Genomic DNA, 17,010 nt, shown 5'->3' with positions numbered 1-17,010 from the left:
CTCTGTACACCTCGTACACAAAGGGCTCCGCACCTCACACCTTATACACACACGGCTCCGCTCCGTACACCTCGTACACACACGGCTCCGCTCCGTACACCTCGTACACCCGCGGCGTCGCTCCGTACACCTCGTACACAAGCGGCTCCGCTCCGTGCACCTCGTACACACACGGCTCCGCTCCGTACACCTCGTACACACATGGCTCTGCTCCGTACACCACGTACAAACACGGCTCCGCTCCGTACACCTCGTACGCACACGTCTCCACTCTGTACACCTCGTACACACAGCTGTGCTCCTTACACCTCGTACACACAGGGCTCCGCACCGTACACCTCATACATGACTCCGCTCCGTACATCTCGTACACACACGGCTCCGCTCCGTACACCTAGAACACACAGGGCTGCGCTCCTTACACCTCGTACACACGCGGCTCCGCTCTGTACACCTCGTACACAAAGGGCTCCGCACCGCACACCTCGTACACACACGGCTCCGCTCCGTACACCTCGTACACACACGGCTCCGCTCCGTACACCTCGTACACACACGGCTCCGCTCTGTACACCTCGTACACAAAGGGCTCCGCACCGCACACCTTGTACACACACCGCTCCGTACACCTTGTACACACACGGCTCCGCTCCGTACACCTCGTACACACACGGCTCCGCTCTGTACACCTCGTACACAAAGGGCTCCACACCGCACACCTTGTACACACACGGCTCCGCTCCGTACACCTCGTACACACACGGCTCCGCTCCGTTCACCTCGTACACACACGGCTCCGCTCCGTACACCTCGTACACACACGGCTCCGCTCCGTACACCTCGTACACACACGTCTCCGCTCCGTACACCTCGTACACACACGGCTCCGCTCTGTACACCTCGTACACAAAGGGCTCCACAGCGCACACCTTGTACACACACGGCTCCGCTCCGTACACCTCGTACACACATGGCTCCGCTCCGTACACCTCGTACACACACGGCTCCGCTTCGTACACACACGGCTCCGCTCCGTACACCTCGTACACACACGGCTCCGCTCTGTACACCTCGCACACACGCGGCTCCGCTCTGTACACCTCGCACACACGCGGCTCCGCTCCGTACACCTCACACACACGCGGCTCCGCTCCGTACACCTCGCACACACGCGGCTCCGCTCCGTACACCTCGCACACACGCGGCTCCGCTCCGTACACCTCGAACACACACTGTTCCGCTCCGTACACCTCGAACACACACGGCTCCGCTCCATACACCTCGTACACACACGGCTGCGCCCCGTACACCTCATACACACACGGCTGCGCCCCGTACACCTCATACACACAGGGCTCTGCTACATCCACCCTGTAAACCCCTCCTGACACAGAAACTTCCCCTCATCCAGCACCATGACAACCAGCACAGCAGAGTCCTGCCCACACTGAGGCCCTTGATCATGTGACCCCTGACTCCTCCCCTCCTGTGACCTCATCACAGGTCCTGTGTGCACAGAGCAGCCATATATGTGGAGTGCGGCTCTGCAGGTTAGTGATGGGCAGTCCGGCTCTTCTGGCTCCTTCCCCCACTTTTCTCCCTCCTGTCCCTTCACTATAAAGCCTGGGCCTCATTATACAGCTGTACAGGGGTCTAGTGATAGCTTTTTAGCCCTTTCCTCAGACTGTAGCTCCTGGGCACAGGCCCTCACTCCTGTCCCTTTACTATAAAGCCTGGGCCTCATTATACAGCTGTACAGGGGTCAAGTGAAGGCTTTTTAGCTCTTTCCTCAGACTGTAGCTCCTGGGAACAGGCCCTCACTCCTGTCCCTTCACTATAAAGCCTGGGCCTCATTATACAGCTGTACAGGGGTCAAGTGAAGACTTTTTAGCCCTTTCCTCAGACTGTAGCTCCTGGGAACAGGCCCTCACTCCTGTCCCTTCACTATAAAGCCTGGGCCTCATTATACAGCTGTACAGGGGTCTAGTGAAGGCTTTTTAACCCTTTCCTCAGACTGTAGCTCCTGGGAACAGGCCCTCACTCCTGTCCCTTCACTATAAAGCCTGGGCCTCATTATACAGCTGTACAGGGATCTATTGAAGGCTTTGTAGCCCTTTCCTCAGACTGTAGCTCCTTGGAACAGGCCCTCACTCCTGTCCCTTCACTATAAAGCCTGGGCCTCATTATACAGCTGTACAGGGATCTATTGAAGGCTTTGTAGCCCTTTCCTCAGACTGTAGCTCCTTGGAACAGGCCCTCCCTCTTGTCCCTTCACTATAAAGCCTGGGCCTCATTATACAGCTGTACAGGGGTCTAGTGAAGGCTTTTTAGCCCCTTCCTCAGTCTGTAGCTCCTGGGAACAGACCCTCACTCCTGTCCCTTCACTATAAAGCCTGGGCCTCATTATACAGCTGTACAGGGGTCTAGTGAAGGCTTTTTAACCCTTTCCTCAGACTGTAGCTCCTGGGCACAGGCCCTCACTCATGTCCCTTCACTATAAAGCCTGGGCCTCATTATACAGCTGTACAGGGGTCTAGTGAAGGCTTTTTAACCCTTTCCTCAGACTGTAGCTCCTGGGAACAGGCCCTCACTCCTGTCCCTTCACTATAAAGCCTGGGCCTCATTATACAGCTGTACAGGGGTCTAGTGAAGGCTTTTTAACCCTTTCCTCAGACTGTAGCTCCTGGGAACATGCCCTCACTCCTTTCCCTCCACTATAAAGCCTGGGCCTCATTATACAGCTGTACAGGGGTCTAGTGAAGGCTTTTTAGCCCTTTCCTCAGACTGTAGCTCCTTGGAACAGGCCCTCACTCCTGTCCCTTCACTATAAAGCCTGGGCCTCATTATACAGCTGTACAGGGGTCTAGTGAAGGCTTTCTAGCCCTTTCCTCAGACTGTAGCTCCTGGGATCAGGCCCTCACTCCTGTCCCTTCATTATAAAGCCTGGGCCTCATTGTACAGCTGTAAAGGGGTCTTGTGAAGGCTTTTTAGCCCTTTCCTCAGACTGTAGCTCCTGGGCACAGGCCCTCACTCATGTCCCTTCACTATAAAGCCTGGGCCTCATTATACAGCTGTACAGGGGTCTAGTGAAGGCTTTTTAGCCCTTTCCTCAGACTGTAGCTCCTGGTAACAGGCCCTCACTCCTTTCCCTCCACTATAAAGCCTGGGCCTCATTATACAGCTGAACAGGGGTCTAGTGAAGGCTTTTTAGCCCTTTCCTCAGACTGTAGCTCCTTGGAACAGGCCCTCACTCCTGTCCCTTCACTATAAAGCCTGGGCCTCATTATACAGCTGTGCAGGGGTCTAGTGAAGGCTTTTTAGCTCTTTCCTCAAACTGTAGCTCCTGGGAACAGACCCTCACTTCTGTCCCTTCACTATAAAGCCTGGGCCTCATTATACAGCTGTACAGGGGTCTAGTGAAGGCTTTTTAGCCCTTTCATCAGACTGTAGCTCCTTGGAACAGGCCCTCTCTCCTGTCCCTTCACTATAAAGCCTGGACCTCATTATATAGCTGTTCCGGTGTCTAGTGAAGGCTTTTTAGCCCTTTCCTCAGTCTTTAGCTCCTGGGAACAGGCCCTCACTCCTGTCCCTTCACTATAAAGCCTGGGCCTCATTATACAGCTGTACAGGGGTCTAGTGAAGGCTTTTTAGCCCTTTCCTCAGACTGTAGCTCCTGGGAACAGGCTCTCACTCCTGTCCCTTCACTATAACGCCTGGGCCTCATTATACAGCTGTACAGGGGTCTAGTGAAGGCTTTTTAGCCATTTCCACAGACTGTAGCTCCTGGGAACAGGCCCTCACTCCTGTCCCTTCACTATAAAGCCTGGGCCTCATTATACAGCTGTACAGGGGTCTAGTGAAGGCTTTTTAGCCCTTTCCTCAGACTGTAGCTCCTGGGAACAGGCCCGTGTGGAGATTTCCTTCTGAACAGCATCTGCGTCCTGCCTAAGGCTTGCCCCTTGCTGACCGGGGGGTTTTGCCCTCCTCTGCTCAAGTTAAGGCAGGGCACATCGTTGAAGTTTCTGTGGAGGACTGCTGCGGGCGCCATCTTCCTCCACCTTCAGTGATGTCCCCAAGCGCGACCAGTCAGCGACGCGGGATTTCCGTTACAGACAGACAGAATTAGACGAATATATATATATATATATATATATATATAGCTGACCCATGAAAGTGCTGTTAGGCCGTCGTCAGAGTTTGCTCACTCCTCTCTTCAGCCTCCCGGCCATGAAGTTTTACACTTTTGCTACAAATAAACTACGGACTTTCAATATGGATCGGTGAGTGCTGCAGTCCTTACTTTCTTTGGTGAAATTATATATATATATAGATAGATATGTGTATGTATATAAATATTTGTCAATCATATCTCCCTACTCTGGAGATTGCTGCTGTCATTGTATTATTACACAGGATTCTTATGATGTTACATCGGATCATCTTCTTCTCATTCAGGTCTCTACAATATCAGATCCTCTCAGTGAAGATCTTCTACAAAAGAGAATTTTCCTGATTTACTCGTCAAGGATGGATATGGACAGAGACAAGATGGCGGAGAGGATGTTACACCTCACCCTAGAGGTCCTCTTCTGTCTCACTGGAGAGGTGAGAGATTCTGATGACGTCACATTACATCATTCTTATCTATGGGAATAACAGATGGACAGAACTGGAGAGGTGAGGACTCTGGAAATGTCTGTAGTGAGAGTTATTAATGTGTCTCTCCATAACCAGGATTACACAGTGGTGAAGAAGACCTCTAGTGATCGCTGTCAGGACCCTGTGTCTGAGGGATGGGGAAGACCACTGAGCCCAATCACGGGGCCTCCACCTCACCCCCTGATCCATGAGGACATCAATGACCAGAAGATCCTAGAACTCATCTACAAGATGATTGATCTGCTGACTGGAGAGGTGACACTGCTGGGAATGCTGGGACATTATACAGTAACACTATGAAGGGATCGGGGGATGACGGTATCATTGTATGTGTCAGGTTTCTATAAGGTGTCAGGATGTCGCTGTCTATTTCTCCATGGAGGAGTGGGAGTATTTAGAAGGACACAGAGATCTGTACAAGAACGTCATAATGGAGGTTCCCCAGCCCCTCACATCTCCAGGTAATAGACAGGACTAAATACACACGGCCTATAGTTATCTGTATGTAGAGAATGAATTCAGTCCCTGTATGTGTTTCCTCCAGATCTATCCAGTAAGAGGACAACACCAGAGAGATGTCCCCATCCTCTTCTTCCACAGGACTGTAACCAAGACGATCCCAGTGCTCCTCAGGATCATCAGGTAGATGGAGAGAAGGTGTCAGGAGATCTCCCCTATGATGTGTAGACGGCTGTGAAGGTCTTGTGCTCAGTCTTGTTTTATCCACCAGTATTATATGTTTTATACTTGTGTAATGAGAGCGGTGGAGATGGCAGGATTAGAGCTGATCATAGATGGGACTTCTCCATCTGTCGGTGACTTTTACAGTATTTGTTTCAGGGTGAAGATCTGACCCATATTAATACTACAGAGACATATGTGAGGGGTGATGAGTGGTGTAAAGAGAAGATTCCCACATATGACTACCCAGGTGAGTAGTAACCACTGAATGCAGAGAAGTCACAGATTCCTCTCAGTCACCGGCTGTGGCTGCTTTATCGGTGGTGTAGTCCGGCCGTATTACCATGATCACCATTTTGCCTCTAGACCACAACATTCTCCTCCACCCAAAACTGTTCAAATGACTTTGGGCATTGAAAGCCCTTTTCTATAGAACTTAAAACCTGGAGGATCCACCTACCCCCTGGTATTAGTGTGAGGGTGATCCCTTAAAGAGAGATCTATATGATTACTTGTACCTGACCCAATATAGGCCGAGTTTGCTCTTAAAGAGTCACACCGAACACAGAGTTAGGCCGGAATCAAACTACCGTGTGTGATGCAAGAAACGCATGAGTCTCTCGCATCAATATCCGGCGCTGCCGCTGGTACTCAGGACCGGAGCTGCGGCTGCATAGAAATACATGGTTGTTGATGCGACAGACTCGTGCGAGTTTCTCACATCACACCCAGTGGTGTGATCCCGACCTTAGATGTCTAATCTTTTCTCAGTAAAGGTTTGCACACAACTGAAGTTTATTCTCAAGACAAAGAGATAGTAACTAGCTATTCTCTCCTTCACATTAGGAGACGCTGACCGTTACCTGCCCAGATCTGTAACTATAAAGCCAAACGACAGCGTACGTAGAATGTGCTGACAAGATAGAAAATCACTTGAAGAAAAATCTTATGCTGGGCCTGTAAGAGAAAGCGGAGGGTAATGATGCTGTTGGCTTCCTAGATCCCTGAGATCTTATCGGATGAATCTTCTCTCCCTTCTGTGCTGCTCAATGTCTCATGGTCCCTACAAGACCAGGTCCAGTCTTTCTGGCCAAACTTCCCTTTTATGAGAGACAACAGTAAATGTGCAGTGAGGCCGAGTGTGAATTTCTGTCCAATAACAGCAGAGTTTCCCTTTATCCTGACTTTTCAATTTGTATTAAAACCAACTAACTTCAAGGAGGATTGTGATAATCTCCAGGACAAACATTCCACCTGTGCCCTGATAGATCTCTAAGCTGTGTGTGGCTGATGGCTGTAATATACATTTATTCCCGCCTGCAGGAGATGTGTTGGCTCCAGCCCTGGTGTCATGGATTCACTCCACGTCATAAATTACATTGTTTTTGATCCTCAGGAATTCAGATTACTGCACAATCTCTCCTGAAATGGGGAGCAATATTATTTTCTCTAATCTTCTGCTCAGGATTCATAGTAGCTCCAATGGTCCACCATAAATGAGGGCAACTCTGGTTTACTGTTGTGTAATCTGTATTTGTAGTTTTCAGTTAATGAGATTCTCGTGCTCTGGGGCGGGGCTGTGGGTGGGGCTGTGGGCGGGGCTTTATGTGGTGCTCTGATTCCATATTCCTCTGTATTGGCTTATGACAGGTCGCTGACCCCTCACTGACCTTCCCCCCATTATTACATAATGCATATAATAGCATTGATATTATTGTTGACTAGAGGTGTGCCCGATGTTATCGCATCGAGAGGGAAGTGTGTGTGTGTGTGTGTGTACATGTGGGTGTGTGTCCCGCAGCTGCCTGCGCACCCACCTCCGTGCAGTCACAGCCGGCAGGAAAGCGGGTGGTTTGCGGCCTGTGCTGGAGATGTGTGTGAGTACGTGTTTGTGTATGTACATGGTGGGCAGGCAGCGGCGGGGGGGATTCTAGCAGCGGCCAGCTGGCAGGAAAGACCGCGGCTTGCGGCCTGTGCTGGAGATGGGGTGCGATGTCACCAGAGGGCGCCCGCACCCCATCTCCAGCACAGGCCGCAAGCCGCAGTCTTTCCTGCCGGCTGGGACAGAGGTGAGTGGACAGGCAGCGGCGGGTCCGGTGGTGGCGGGAGGGTCCCGGCAGTATCCTGCTGGTGGTACTGTGGAAGGGCCTGGTATCACCAGCGGGTGCCATATTGGAATACCCATCACTTTGGTATTCCAATATGGCAGTTGGCGTACTTTGCGGTGCGGCGCGGTGGATTGTGGGATTCGAGGACATCCAGACGGAAGTGGATGACAGACAATTTAAGGTAAATATATATATATATATATATATATATATATATAGATAATGCCTATAATATTGTGGCTATTGTGAGGCTTAGAAAGAAAATTACATCCAGCAAAATGTCACCGGCGGCCCCTGACCAGTAGCCTCTATCTCTTACTTATAGATGCTACTGCGCCGGTGGGTCGCCCTCCCAGGGCTGTGGGGTACTCGGTACAGGGCTGGTATCAGCAGGATGTGTCACAGCAGCGGTGATCAGGTCCGTGGCCCTGGGCACCCAAGTAGAAGGGGGGCTGAATGGTGAAATGTAGTTGAGTAGATGAATAGTTCGTGACGCCACCTGTGGTGTTCGGCAAGTGTGATGTTAAGCCGACGCTGCATGCAGATCCTCTGGGACTGGTGATGTGTTGCAGCCAAGATGGTGAAGCTCCCCACAGGTGGAGCTGTAGTTCCAGGGCAGTGTAGATGTAGGGGTAGAGGAGAGGCGCAGGCAGTGTAGAAGCTGGTACCCAGATGTAGCGGTGTGGGGTGTGTTGGCGCAGGAATAAATGTAGGACACTGGGGTATGTAGTTCCAAAGCTTTACTCACAGTCTGTTGTGCAAACAGGTGCCTGCCTCCGTGCTGTGTCCTCCGGGTCAGGGACTCAGTCAACCTCCAGGCAATATAGGATGCTCCCTTCCAACAATCCGCCATCATGTGCCTTTCTGAACGTCTCCTCTTATAGCGCCTGTAAGTGAAGTACTCCCAGTACTGAGTTACACTGGAGTTCCTCCTGTCCGATGTTCTTATGAACTTTCCTCGTACGGCAGACAGCTGTAGCCTGCTTCGGGGACTCCTTGCTTCCTAGTCCCGGCTCACTATCAATGTTGTTGTTGTGCCCCCAAGTCTGAGATGGGAGTAGCGCATTTACAGCCCACTACTCCTCCGGTGTCTGTTGCAGGACCATTAGTATCCGAACAACCTCGGAGACCGGGCCCCGGCCTTGCGCTTAGAACTTCTAGGAAGGGTTCTCCTCTGACCCACGTCCTCTGTTCTCTTTTACTCCTCACGTTCCGTGCTAGTCTTTCCTTCTTATGAAAAGTCAGGTTTCCGTTCAATGTCTTTCTCTTTCTTTCCTTTCCCGTGCCAGCAGGCTCAGATCACTGAGGTCTGCTGCAGCACCTCCTTCCTCCATCCCTCTCAGGGATCTTCTCTCTCTCACACTCTCCGACTGAATGCCTCACTGCACTCACTCAGCTCACTGAACTCACTGAACTGAAATTCTTAACCTTCCTGCTCTTTTATGTATTCTAACTCCACCCGCCTCCTAGCACGTTTCTTGTTCCAAGCAGGGAGCCGCAATGTGGCTTTGCTACACTACTGTGTGGTGAGGGGTGCAAGTGTTGGAGTGTGGTCAGGAGCTTCCACCTTACCTGGATGGTGGGGTACCACACCTCAGGAGGAGCTGCAGTACCTCGGTGGCGACTGAACCCTCAGGGGCGCCACACAGGCGCCGCCATCGCCGGTGACATTTTGCTGGATGTAATTTTTTTTCTAAGCCTCACAATAGTCACAATATTATAGGCATTATCACCAATAATATCAATGCTATTATATGCATTATGTAATAATGGGGGGCAGGTCAGTGAGGGATCAGCGACCTGTCATAAGCCAATACAGATGAATATGTAATCAGAGCACCACATAAAGCCCCGCCCACAGCCCCACCCACAGCCCCGCCCCAGAGCACGAGAATCTCATTAACTGAAAACTACTAATACAGATTAAACAACCACAAGACGGATTTCATCACCAGGTATCACTGTAATCAGTATAATGGCGCTGACCTGACAGTGTCTGTAGGTTACTAAGCACAATCCTGCTGACAGGGGCACTTTAAGACATCTCAGCTCTGCACTATTATACACAGTTCTCTATAAATGTGTAATATTTCTTCTTGAAACTCATCTGACAGAAAATATTGGACCTTACAATAGTTTAGATTGTGACGTCACCGAGCCCCATACTCTAATTACCCCAGAGAGGTTTCACCACTAGCTGCTCATTTATTACTGATGGAGACTGTGGAGTTTGATCATTTCAGTAGTTCCTAATCAGGCCCCATTATTAGTATCTGACGTGTGTCACTTTATGTGGTGGTAAGTTTGGAATTCTTCACAAAGGATAATAGAAAACAAATGGATCTTACAGATTATTTTCCAGCTTCGCACTATACCCTATATACGATTGTACACTACTGTCTGGGCACATGGCAGTGTTCAGAAGGGAAGGAGCGCCATTTAGCTATTTGAATGCAGATCTTGCTGGAATAGTTTGCAGACACAATGTATTGGGAGCACTGTTCATGGTCACCTGGCAGCTCAAAAGATGTCCACCATGAGCATGCTTGGCACTATCTTCTCTGCTTTCCATATCCCAAGGATTGCCTTGCTCATGTGAAACATGGAGGAGGCTCTGTTATGTTCTGGGGCTGCTTTGATGCATCTGGCACAGGGTGTCTAGAATCTGTGCACGGTACAATGAAATCTCAAGACTCTCAAGGGATTCTAGAGAGAAATGTGCTGCCCAATGTCAGAAAGCTTGGTCTCAGTCGCAGGTCGTGGGTCTTGCAACAGGATAATGACCCAAATACACAGCTAAAAACACCCAAGAATGGCTAAGAGTAAGACATTGGACTATGCTGAAGTGGTCTTCTATGAGCCCTGACCTAAATCCTATTGAGCAACTTTGGAAAGAGCTGAAACATGCCGTCTGGAAAAGGCGACCTTCAAACATGAGACAACTGGAGCAGTTTGCTCTTGAGTGGCCAAAATACCTGTCGAGAGGTGCAGAAGTCTCAGTGACAGTTGCAGGAATCGTTTGATTGCAGTGATTGCGTCAAAAGGTTGTGCAACAAAATATTAACACTTTAGCGCCAGAAGTCAGTTTTTGCCTTCGTGATCGGGCCAATTTTTTCAACGCTGACCAGTGTCACTTTATGAGGTCATAACTCTAAAACGCTTCAAGGAATCCTGGTGACTCTGTTTTCTTGTGACATATTGTACTTTATGATAGTGGTAACATTTATTTTATGACTTTCATTTATTTGTTAAAAAATGGAAATTTGGCAAAAATGTTTAAAATTTTAATTTTTATGCCCTTATCAAAGAGTCATATCGCACAAAATAGTTAATAAGTAACATTTCCCACATGTCTACTTCACATGAGCACAATTTTGGAAATATTTTTTCATTAGGAAATTATAAGAGTTAAAAGTTGACCAGCGATTTCTCATTTTTGCAACAAAATTTACAAAACCATTTTTTTAGGGACCACTTCACATTTGAAGTGAGTTTGGGGGGTAAATATGACAGAAAATACCCACCACCAAAGTGAAATTCTTTAGCCTAACCCTAACTTTAGAATAAACCCTAACCCTAACTTTAGCCCCAACACGAACCCTAACTATAGCATTAACTGTAATCTGCCTTATCTGTTTTTCCATTGACAGATGATGGACCTGAGTGGGGACTTGTTTTTGTGAGATGAGAATTGGTATTATTTTCACCTACATAACATTGACTGGTTTCTTTTTATTTGATATTTGGGAGGCAGAATGAACAAACAGTTGAACACCGCACACTACTGGCTCATCCAACAAGGTTTTCTATTAGACTCTGCACTGTCATTGTCTTGGTAAATAATTAAAGCTTTTACATAGCTTGCCATTTTTATGGACAGTTTAAGTAGAAATGTTCAAAAATATAAAACTCAGGGATATTTTATTAAAAACTAATTGTTTTTTTCTTAGCAGATGACTGTACCAGGAGATCAGAGGGACAGATGACATCTACAATTTTTAAATCTGATGATCTTGAGATCCTACAAGATACAACTGAAGTGATTGCCATTACTCCAGATATACCATCATCCATTCACAGCAAAGATCTGTCATCTGATCCCATGAAGCAGGTCCCATCTTCTGATTCATTACTGACTACTAAGGAAAATCAAAGTCAAAAAAGAGGCATTAAAAAACAAACTGCTCCTACAGCAAAGAAGTCATTTTCATGTTCAGAATGTGGGAAATATTTTAACAAGAAATCAAAATTGGTTAATCACCATAGAACTCACACAGGGGAGAAGCCTTTTTCATGTTCAGAATGTGGGAAATGTTTTAACAAGAAATCAAAATTGGTTACTCACCAGAGAACTCACACGGGGGAGAAGCCTTTTTCATGTTCAGAATGTGGGAAATGTTTTAACCAGAAAGTGAATCTTGTTCAACACCAAAAAACTCACACAGGGGAGAAGCCTTTTTCATGTTCAGAATGTGGGAAATGTTTTAACCTGAAAGGGAATCTTGTTAAGCACCAAAGAACTCACACAGGAGAGAAGCAATATTCATGTTCAGAATGTGGGGAATGTTTTGCAGTTAAATCACTGCTTGTTTCTCACAAGAGAACTCACACAGGGGAGAAGCCTTTTTCATGTTCAGAATGTGAGAAATGTTTTAAACGGAAAACACATCTTGATCGCCATCAAAGAAACCACACAGGGGAGAAGCTTTTTTCCTGTTCAGAATGTGGGAAATGCTTTAACGAGAAATCAAATTTTGTTATTCACTATAGAACCCACACAGGGGAGAAGCCTTTTTCTTGTACAGAATGTGGGAAATGTTTTAACAAGAAATCAGATTTAGTTATGCACCAGAGAATCCACACAGGGGAGAAGCCTTTTTCTTGTACAGAATGTGGGAAATGTTTTAACAAGAAATCAGATTTAGTTAAGCACCAGAGAACTCACACAGGGGAGAAGCCTTTTTTCTGTTCAGAATGTGGGAAATGTTTTGCGCACAAATCATATTTTGTTAAGCATCAGAGCAGTCACACAGAGGAGAAGCCTTTTTCATTTTCTTAATGTGGGAAATATTTTACTTGGAAATCAACTGTTAATAAACATCAGAGACGTCACATAGGGGAGAAGCCTTTTTCATTTTCTTAATGTGGGAAATATTTTACTTGGAAATCAACTGTTAATAAACATCAGAGATGTCACATAGGGGAGAAGCCTTTTTTTATATTCATAATGTTGGAATAGTTTTAACCAAAATTGAATCTTCTTAAATGGGTTGTCTCTTGTCATTCCTCATGTTTGCTGACAAAAGGATAAAACTAAACTTTATTAATTTCAAATGTAAAATTATACAAATAATTCACCCCTGAAGGTTAGTCAGTAGGTGACTGAGGCTATGTGCACATGGTGCGAATTCTGCTGCAGATCCGCAGCGCATTTGGCCCTGCGGAATCGCAGCAGAACTGCATGTGATGTACAGTAGCATTAAAGGCTATGTAAAACAAAATCCGCAGTGCACATGCTGCGTTTTTTTCCGTGCAGATTTGGTGTGGAATGAAAAATGCAGCATGTCACTTCTTTTGTGCGGGTTTTCTGCAGTTTTCCACCTGCTCCATTCTAGAAATCTGCAGGTGGAAAACTGAAGGGGAAAACCGCACAAAATATGCAGTAAAATCGCACAAAAAATGCACTAAATCTGCAGGAAAAATGCAGGTCATTTGACCTGCGGATTTAGAAAATTTTGCGTGGAAAATTCCAAAGCAGAATACGCACCGTGTGCACATAGCTTAATAGACAAAACATATATCCCACATTTCCAAGCCTCTCATTTCTACGGGTTTCATCGTCCTCACCAAAGGCGACTCATCAGGAGACTATTTAATATTGACCTATATTCAAGCGGGACTAAATGAAAAAAACAACAAATCATGTATCATGTTATCCGAAACAGTCAGAAAACTAGCCCCATATTGGCAGACCCCAGACCGCAGACTATATACTGTGTAAGTTAACAATATCGTTATAGAGACTAGGGATATGTGCAGTCATAATGTCTGGGAGATCTGTGCCATTATTTAGTATGAATATGGAAATGATCTCTGACAGGTAAGTGTTCCCTGAGCGGTATATACGGTATTTTCACATACTATCTATTCCTGACACTGGAGGGGCTTATAAACTTCTGAAGTATATAGTTTGAGGTCTGGGATCTGCCAATATGGGGCTAGTTTTCTGACTGTTTTGGATAACATGATACATGATTTTAGGGTTTTCTTCATCTAGTCCAGCTTGAATACAGGTCAATATTGAATAGTCTCCTGATGAGTCGCCTTTGGTGAGGATGATGAAACCCGTAGAAATAAGAGGCTTGGAGAGTGAGTGTGTATACATCACCTCACCCTATACACTGAACTGTGGGGTACATGTTTTTTCTATTAGTCACCTACTGACTAACCTTCAGGGAGTGAATTATGGGTATAGTTTTACATTTGGAATTAATAAAGTTTAGTTTTATCATTTTGTCAGTGAATCTTCTAATCAAGGAATAGTTACGTGTGTGTGTATATATATATATATATATAATGTATATACACTACCGCTCAAAAGTTTGGGGTCACCCAGACAATTTTGTGTTTTCCATGAACACTCATACTTTTATTAATCAAATGAGTTGCCAAATGAATTTAAAATCTCGTCCAGACATTGAGAAGGCTAGAAAAAGATTTTTATTTGAAATAATAATTTTCTCCTTCAGACTTTGCTTTCATCACAGAATGCCCCCTTTGCAGCAATTCCAGCATTGCAGACCTTTGACATGCGCACCATACGGCAAGCTGCTCCCACAACAGCTCAGTGGGGTTAAGATCTGGTGACTGCGCTGGCCACTCCATTACAGATAGAATACCAGCTGCCTGCTTCTTCCCTAAATAGTTCTTGCATAATTTGGGTCATTGTCCTGTTGTAGGATGAAATTGGCTCCAATCATGCGCTGTCCACAGGGTATGGCATGGCGTTGCAAAATGGAGTGAGAGCCTTCCTTATTCAAAGTCCCTTTTACCTTGTACAAATCTCCCACTTTAGCAGCACCAAAGCAACCCCAGACATCACATTACCTCCACCATGCTTGACAGATGGCGTCAGGCACTCTTCCAGCATCTTTTCAGTTGTTCTGCGTCTCACAAATGTTCTTCTGTGTGATCCAAACACCTCAAACTTGGATTCGTCTGTTCATAACACTTTTTTCCAATCTTCCTCTGTCCTATATCTGTGTTCTTTGGCCCATATTAATCTTTTCCTTTTATTAGCCAGTCTCAGATATGGCTTTTTCTTTGCCACTCTGCCCTGAAGGCCAGCATCCCGGAGTCGCCTCTTCACTGTAGACGTTGACACTGGCGTTTTGCGTGTACTATTTAATGAAGCTGCCAGTTGAGGACCTGTGAGGCGACAATTTCTCAAACTACAGACTCTAATGTACTTGTCTTGTTGCTAAGTTGTGCAGCGGGGCCTCCCACTTCTCTTTCTACTCTGGTTAGAGCCTGTTTGTGCTCTCCTCTGAAGGGAGTAGTACACACCGTTGTAGGAAATCTTCAGCTTCTTGTCAATTTCTCGCATGGAATAGTCTTCCTTTCTAAGAACAAGAATAAACTGTAGAGTTTCACATGAAAGTTCTTTTTTTTCTGGCCATTTTGAGAGTTTAATGGAACCAACAAATGTATTGCTCCAGATTCTCAACTAGCTCAATATTATATGGGAGTTTTATAGGATAAATTCAAGGTCAGAATATTATATGGGAGTTTTATAGGATAAATTCAAGGTCAGAATATTATATGGGAGTTTTATAGGATAAATTCAAGGTGATAATATTATATGGGAGTTTTATAGGATAAATTCAAGGTGAGAATATTATATGGGAGTTTTATAGGATAAATTCAAGGTGAGAATATTATATGGGAGTTTTATAGGATAAATTCAAGGTGAGAATATTATATGGGAGTTTTATAGAATAAATTCAAGGTCAGAATATTATATGGGAGTTTTATAGGATAAATTCAAGGTGAGAATCATAGAATCGTAGAGTTGGATGGGACCTCCTGGGCCATCTGGTCCAACCTCCTGCTCCAAGCAGGATTCGCTAAATCATCCCAGTCAGATGTCTGTCCAGCCTCTGTTTGAAGACTTCCATTGAAGGAGAACTCACCACTTCTCGTGGCAGCTTGTTCCACTCATTGATCACGCTGTCAAAAAAAATTTTCTAATATCTAATCTGTGTCTCCTCCCATTCAATTTCATCCCATTGTGTCTAGTCTTTCCTTGTGCAAATGAGGATAAAGTTGATCCTTCTACAATGTGACAGCCCTTTAGATATTTGTAGACAGCTATTAAGTCTCCTCAGTCTTCTCTTTTGCAAACTAAACATTCCCAAATCCTGCAACCTTTCCTCATAAGACAGGGTTTGCAGACCGGTCACCATTCTGGTCGTTCTTTTCTGAACTTGCTCCAGTTTGTTGATGTCTTTTTTAAAATGTGGTGCCCAAAACTGGACACAATATTCCAGATGAGGTCTGACCAAAGAGGAGTAGAGGGAAATAATGACTTCACGTGATCTAGACTGTATGCTTCTGTTAATACATCCTAGAATTGCATTTGCCTTTTTTGCTGCTGCATCACACTGTTGACTCATATTCAGTCTGTGATCTATTAGTATACCCAAGTCTTTTTCACATGTGCTGTTGCTTAGCCCTATTCCTCCCATTCTGTATATGCTTTTTTCATTTTTATTGCCCAGATGTAGTACTTTGCATTTTTCCCTGTTAAAAAAAAATCTGTTAGTTGCTGCCCACTTCTCCAGTTTATTTATATCTTTTTGAATCCTCTCTCTTTCTCTTCTCTAGTATTAGCTATCCCTCCTAGCTTTGTGTCATCAGCAAATTTAATCAGTTTACCCTCAATTCCTTCATCTAAATCGTTTTATGGGAGTTTTATAGAATAAACCAAATACCAACAGAAAATAAATGACCCAAAACAAACATTTATCAGTAAAAATAACTCCTCTTTATTAGGTAAAGTATAAAAAAAATTGCGCCATTTTCCGATACCCGTCGCATCCCCATTTTTCATGATCTTGGGTTGGGTGAAGGCTTATTTTTTGTGTGCCAAGCTGACATTTTTAATGGATACCATTTTGGTGCAGATACGATCTTCTGATCGCCCGTTATTGCATTTTAACGCAACATTGCAGCGACCAAAAAACGTAATTCTGGCGTTTTGACTTGTTTCTCGTTACGCCATTTAGCGATCGGGTTAATTCTTTTTTTATATTGATAAATCGGGCGATTCTGAACGCGGCGATACCAAATAAGTGTATGTTTGATTTTTTTTAATTTATTTTGAATGGGGTGAAAGGGGGGTGATTTGAATTTTTATATATATTTTTAATAGTTTTAAAAACCTTTTTTTTTTTTACTTTTGGCATTGTGAAGACATACAGCATTGTATCTTAATTAACCAGACGACTATTTTTAGCAGACAAAGAATAATAGAATGTTATCTGTATGTTGGCTTACAAAT

The 17,010-nt window shown here is 45.5% G+C and overlaps 1 protein-coding gene across 3 annotated transcripts in view; it reads left to right on the top strand.

Annotated features, from left to right (window-relative positions):
- The window catches only part of LOC141082237 (uncharacterized), a 266,254-nt gene extending 253,610 nt beyond the window's left edge, over positions 1 to 12,644 (top strand). The window contains exons 1-7 of one of the 3 annotated variants that reach the window (XM_073566177.1): positions 1,963 to 4,280; positions 4,456 to 4,605; positions 4,735 to 4,914; positions 4,997 to 5,120; positions 5,204 to 5,301; positions 5,500 to 5,590; positions 11,402 to 12,644. In XM_073566177.1, the coding sequence (XP_073422278.1) occupies positions 4,528 to 4,605; positions 4,735 to 4,914; positions 4,997 to 5,120; positions 5,204 to 5,301; positions 5,500 to 5,590; positions 11,402 to 12,507 (1,677 nt within the window). In that variant the 5' untranslated portion in view covers positions 1,963 to 4,280; positions 4,456 to 4,527 and the 3' untranslated portion in view covers positions 12,508 to 12,644. Of the gene's footprint in view, positions 1 to 1,962; positions 4,281 to 4,455; positions 4,606 to 4,734; positions 4,915 to 4,996; positions 5,121 to 5,203; positions 5,302 to 5,499; positions 5,591 to 11,398 lie in introns of those variants that run through there. The other 2 variants (XM_073566175.1, XM_073566176.1) reach the window with 2 other exon arrangements.
- The last annotated feature ends 4,366 nt before the right edge of the window (positions 12,645 to 17,010 follow it).

The sequence above is a fragment of the Dendrobates tinctorius genome, unplaced genomic scaffold (genome assembly GCF_039654945.1).
Source record: "Dendrobates tinctorius isolate UK_male_01 unplaced genomic scaffold, ASM3965494v1 ptg000017l, whole genome shotgun sequence".
In the NCBI taxonomy this organism is placed as follows: Eukaryota; Metazoa; Chordata; class Amphibia; order Anura; family Dendrobatidae; genus Dendrobates; species Dendrobates tinctorius.
Note: the sequence above shows the minus strand (reverse complement) of the source record. Positions and strands in the feature narration are given on the sequence as shown.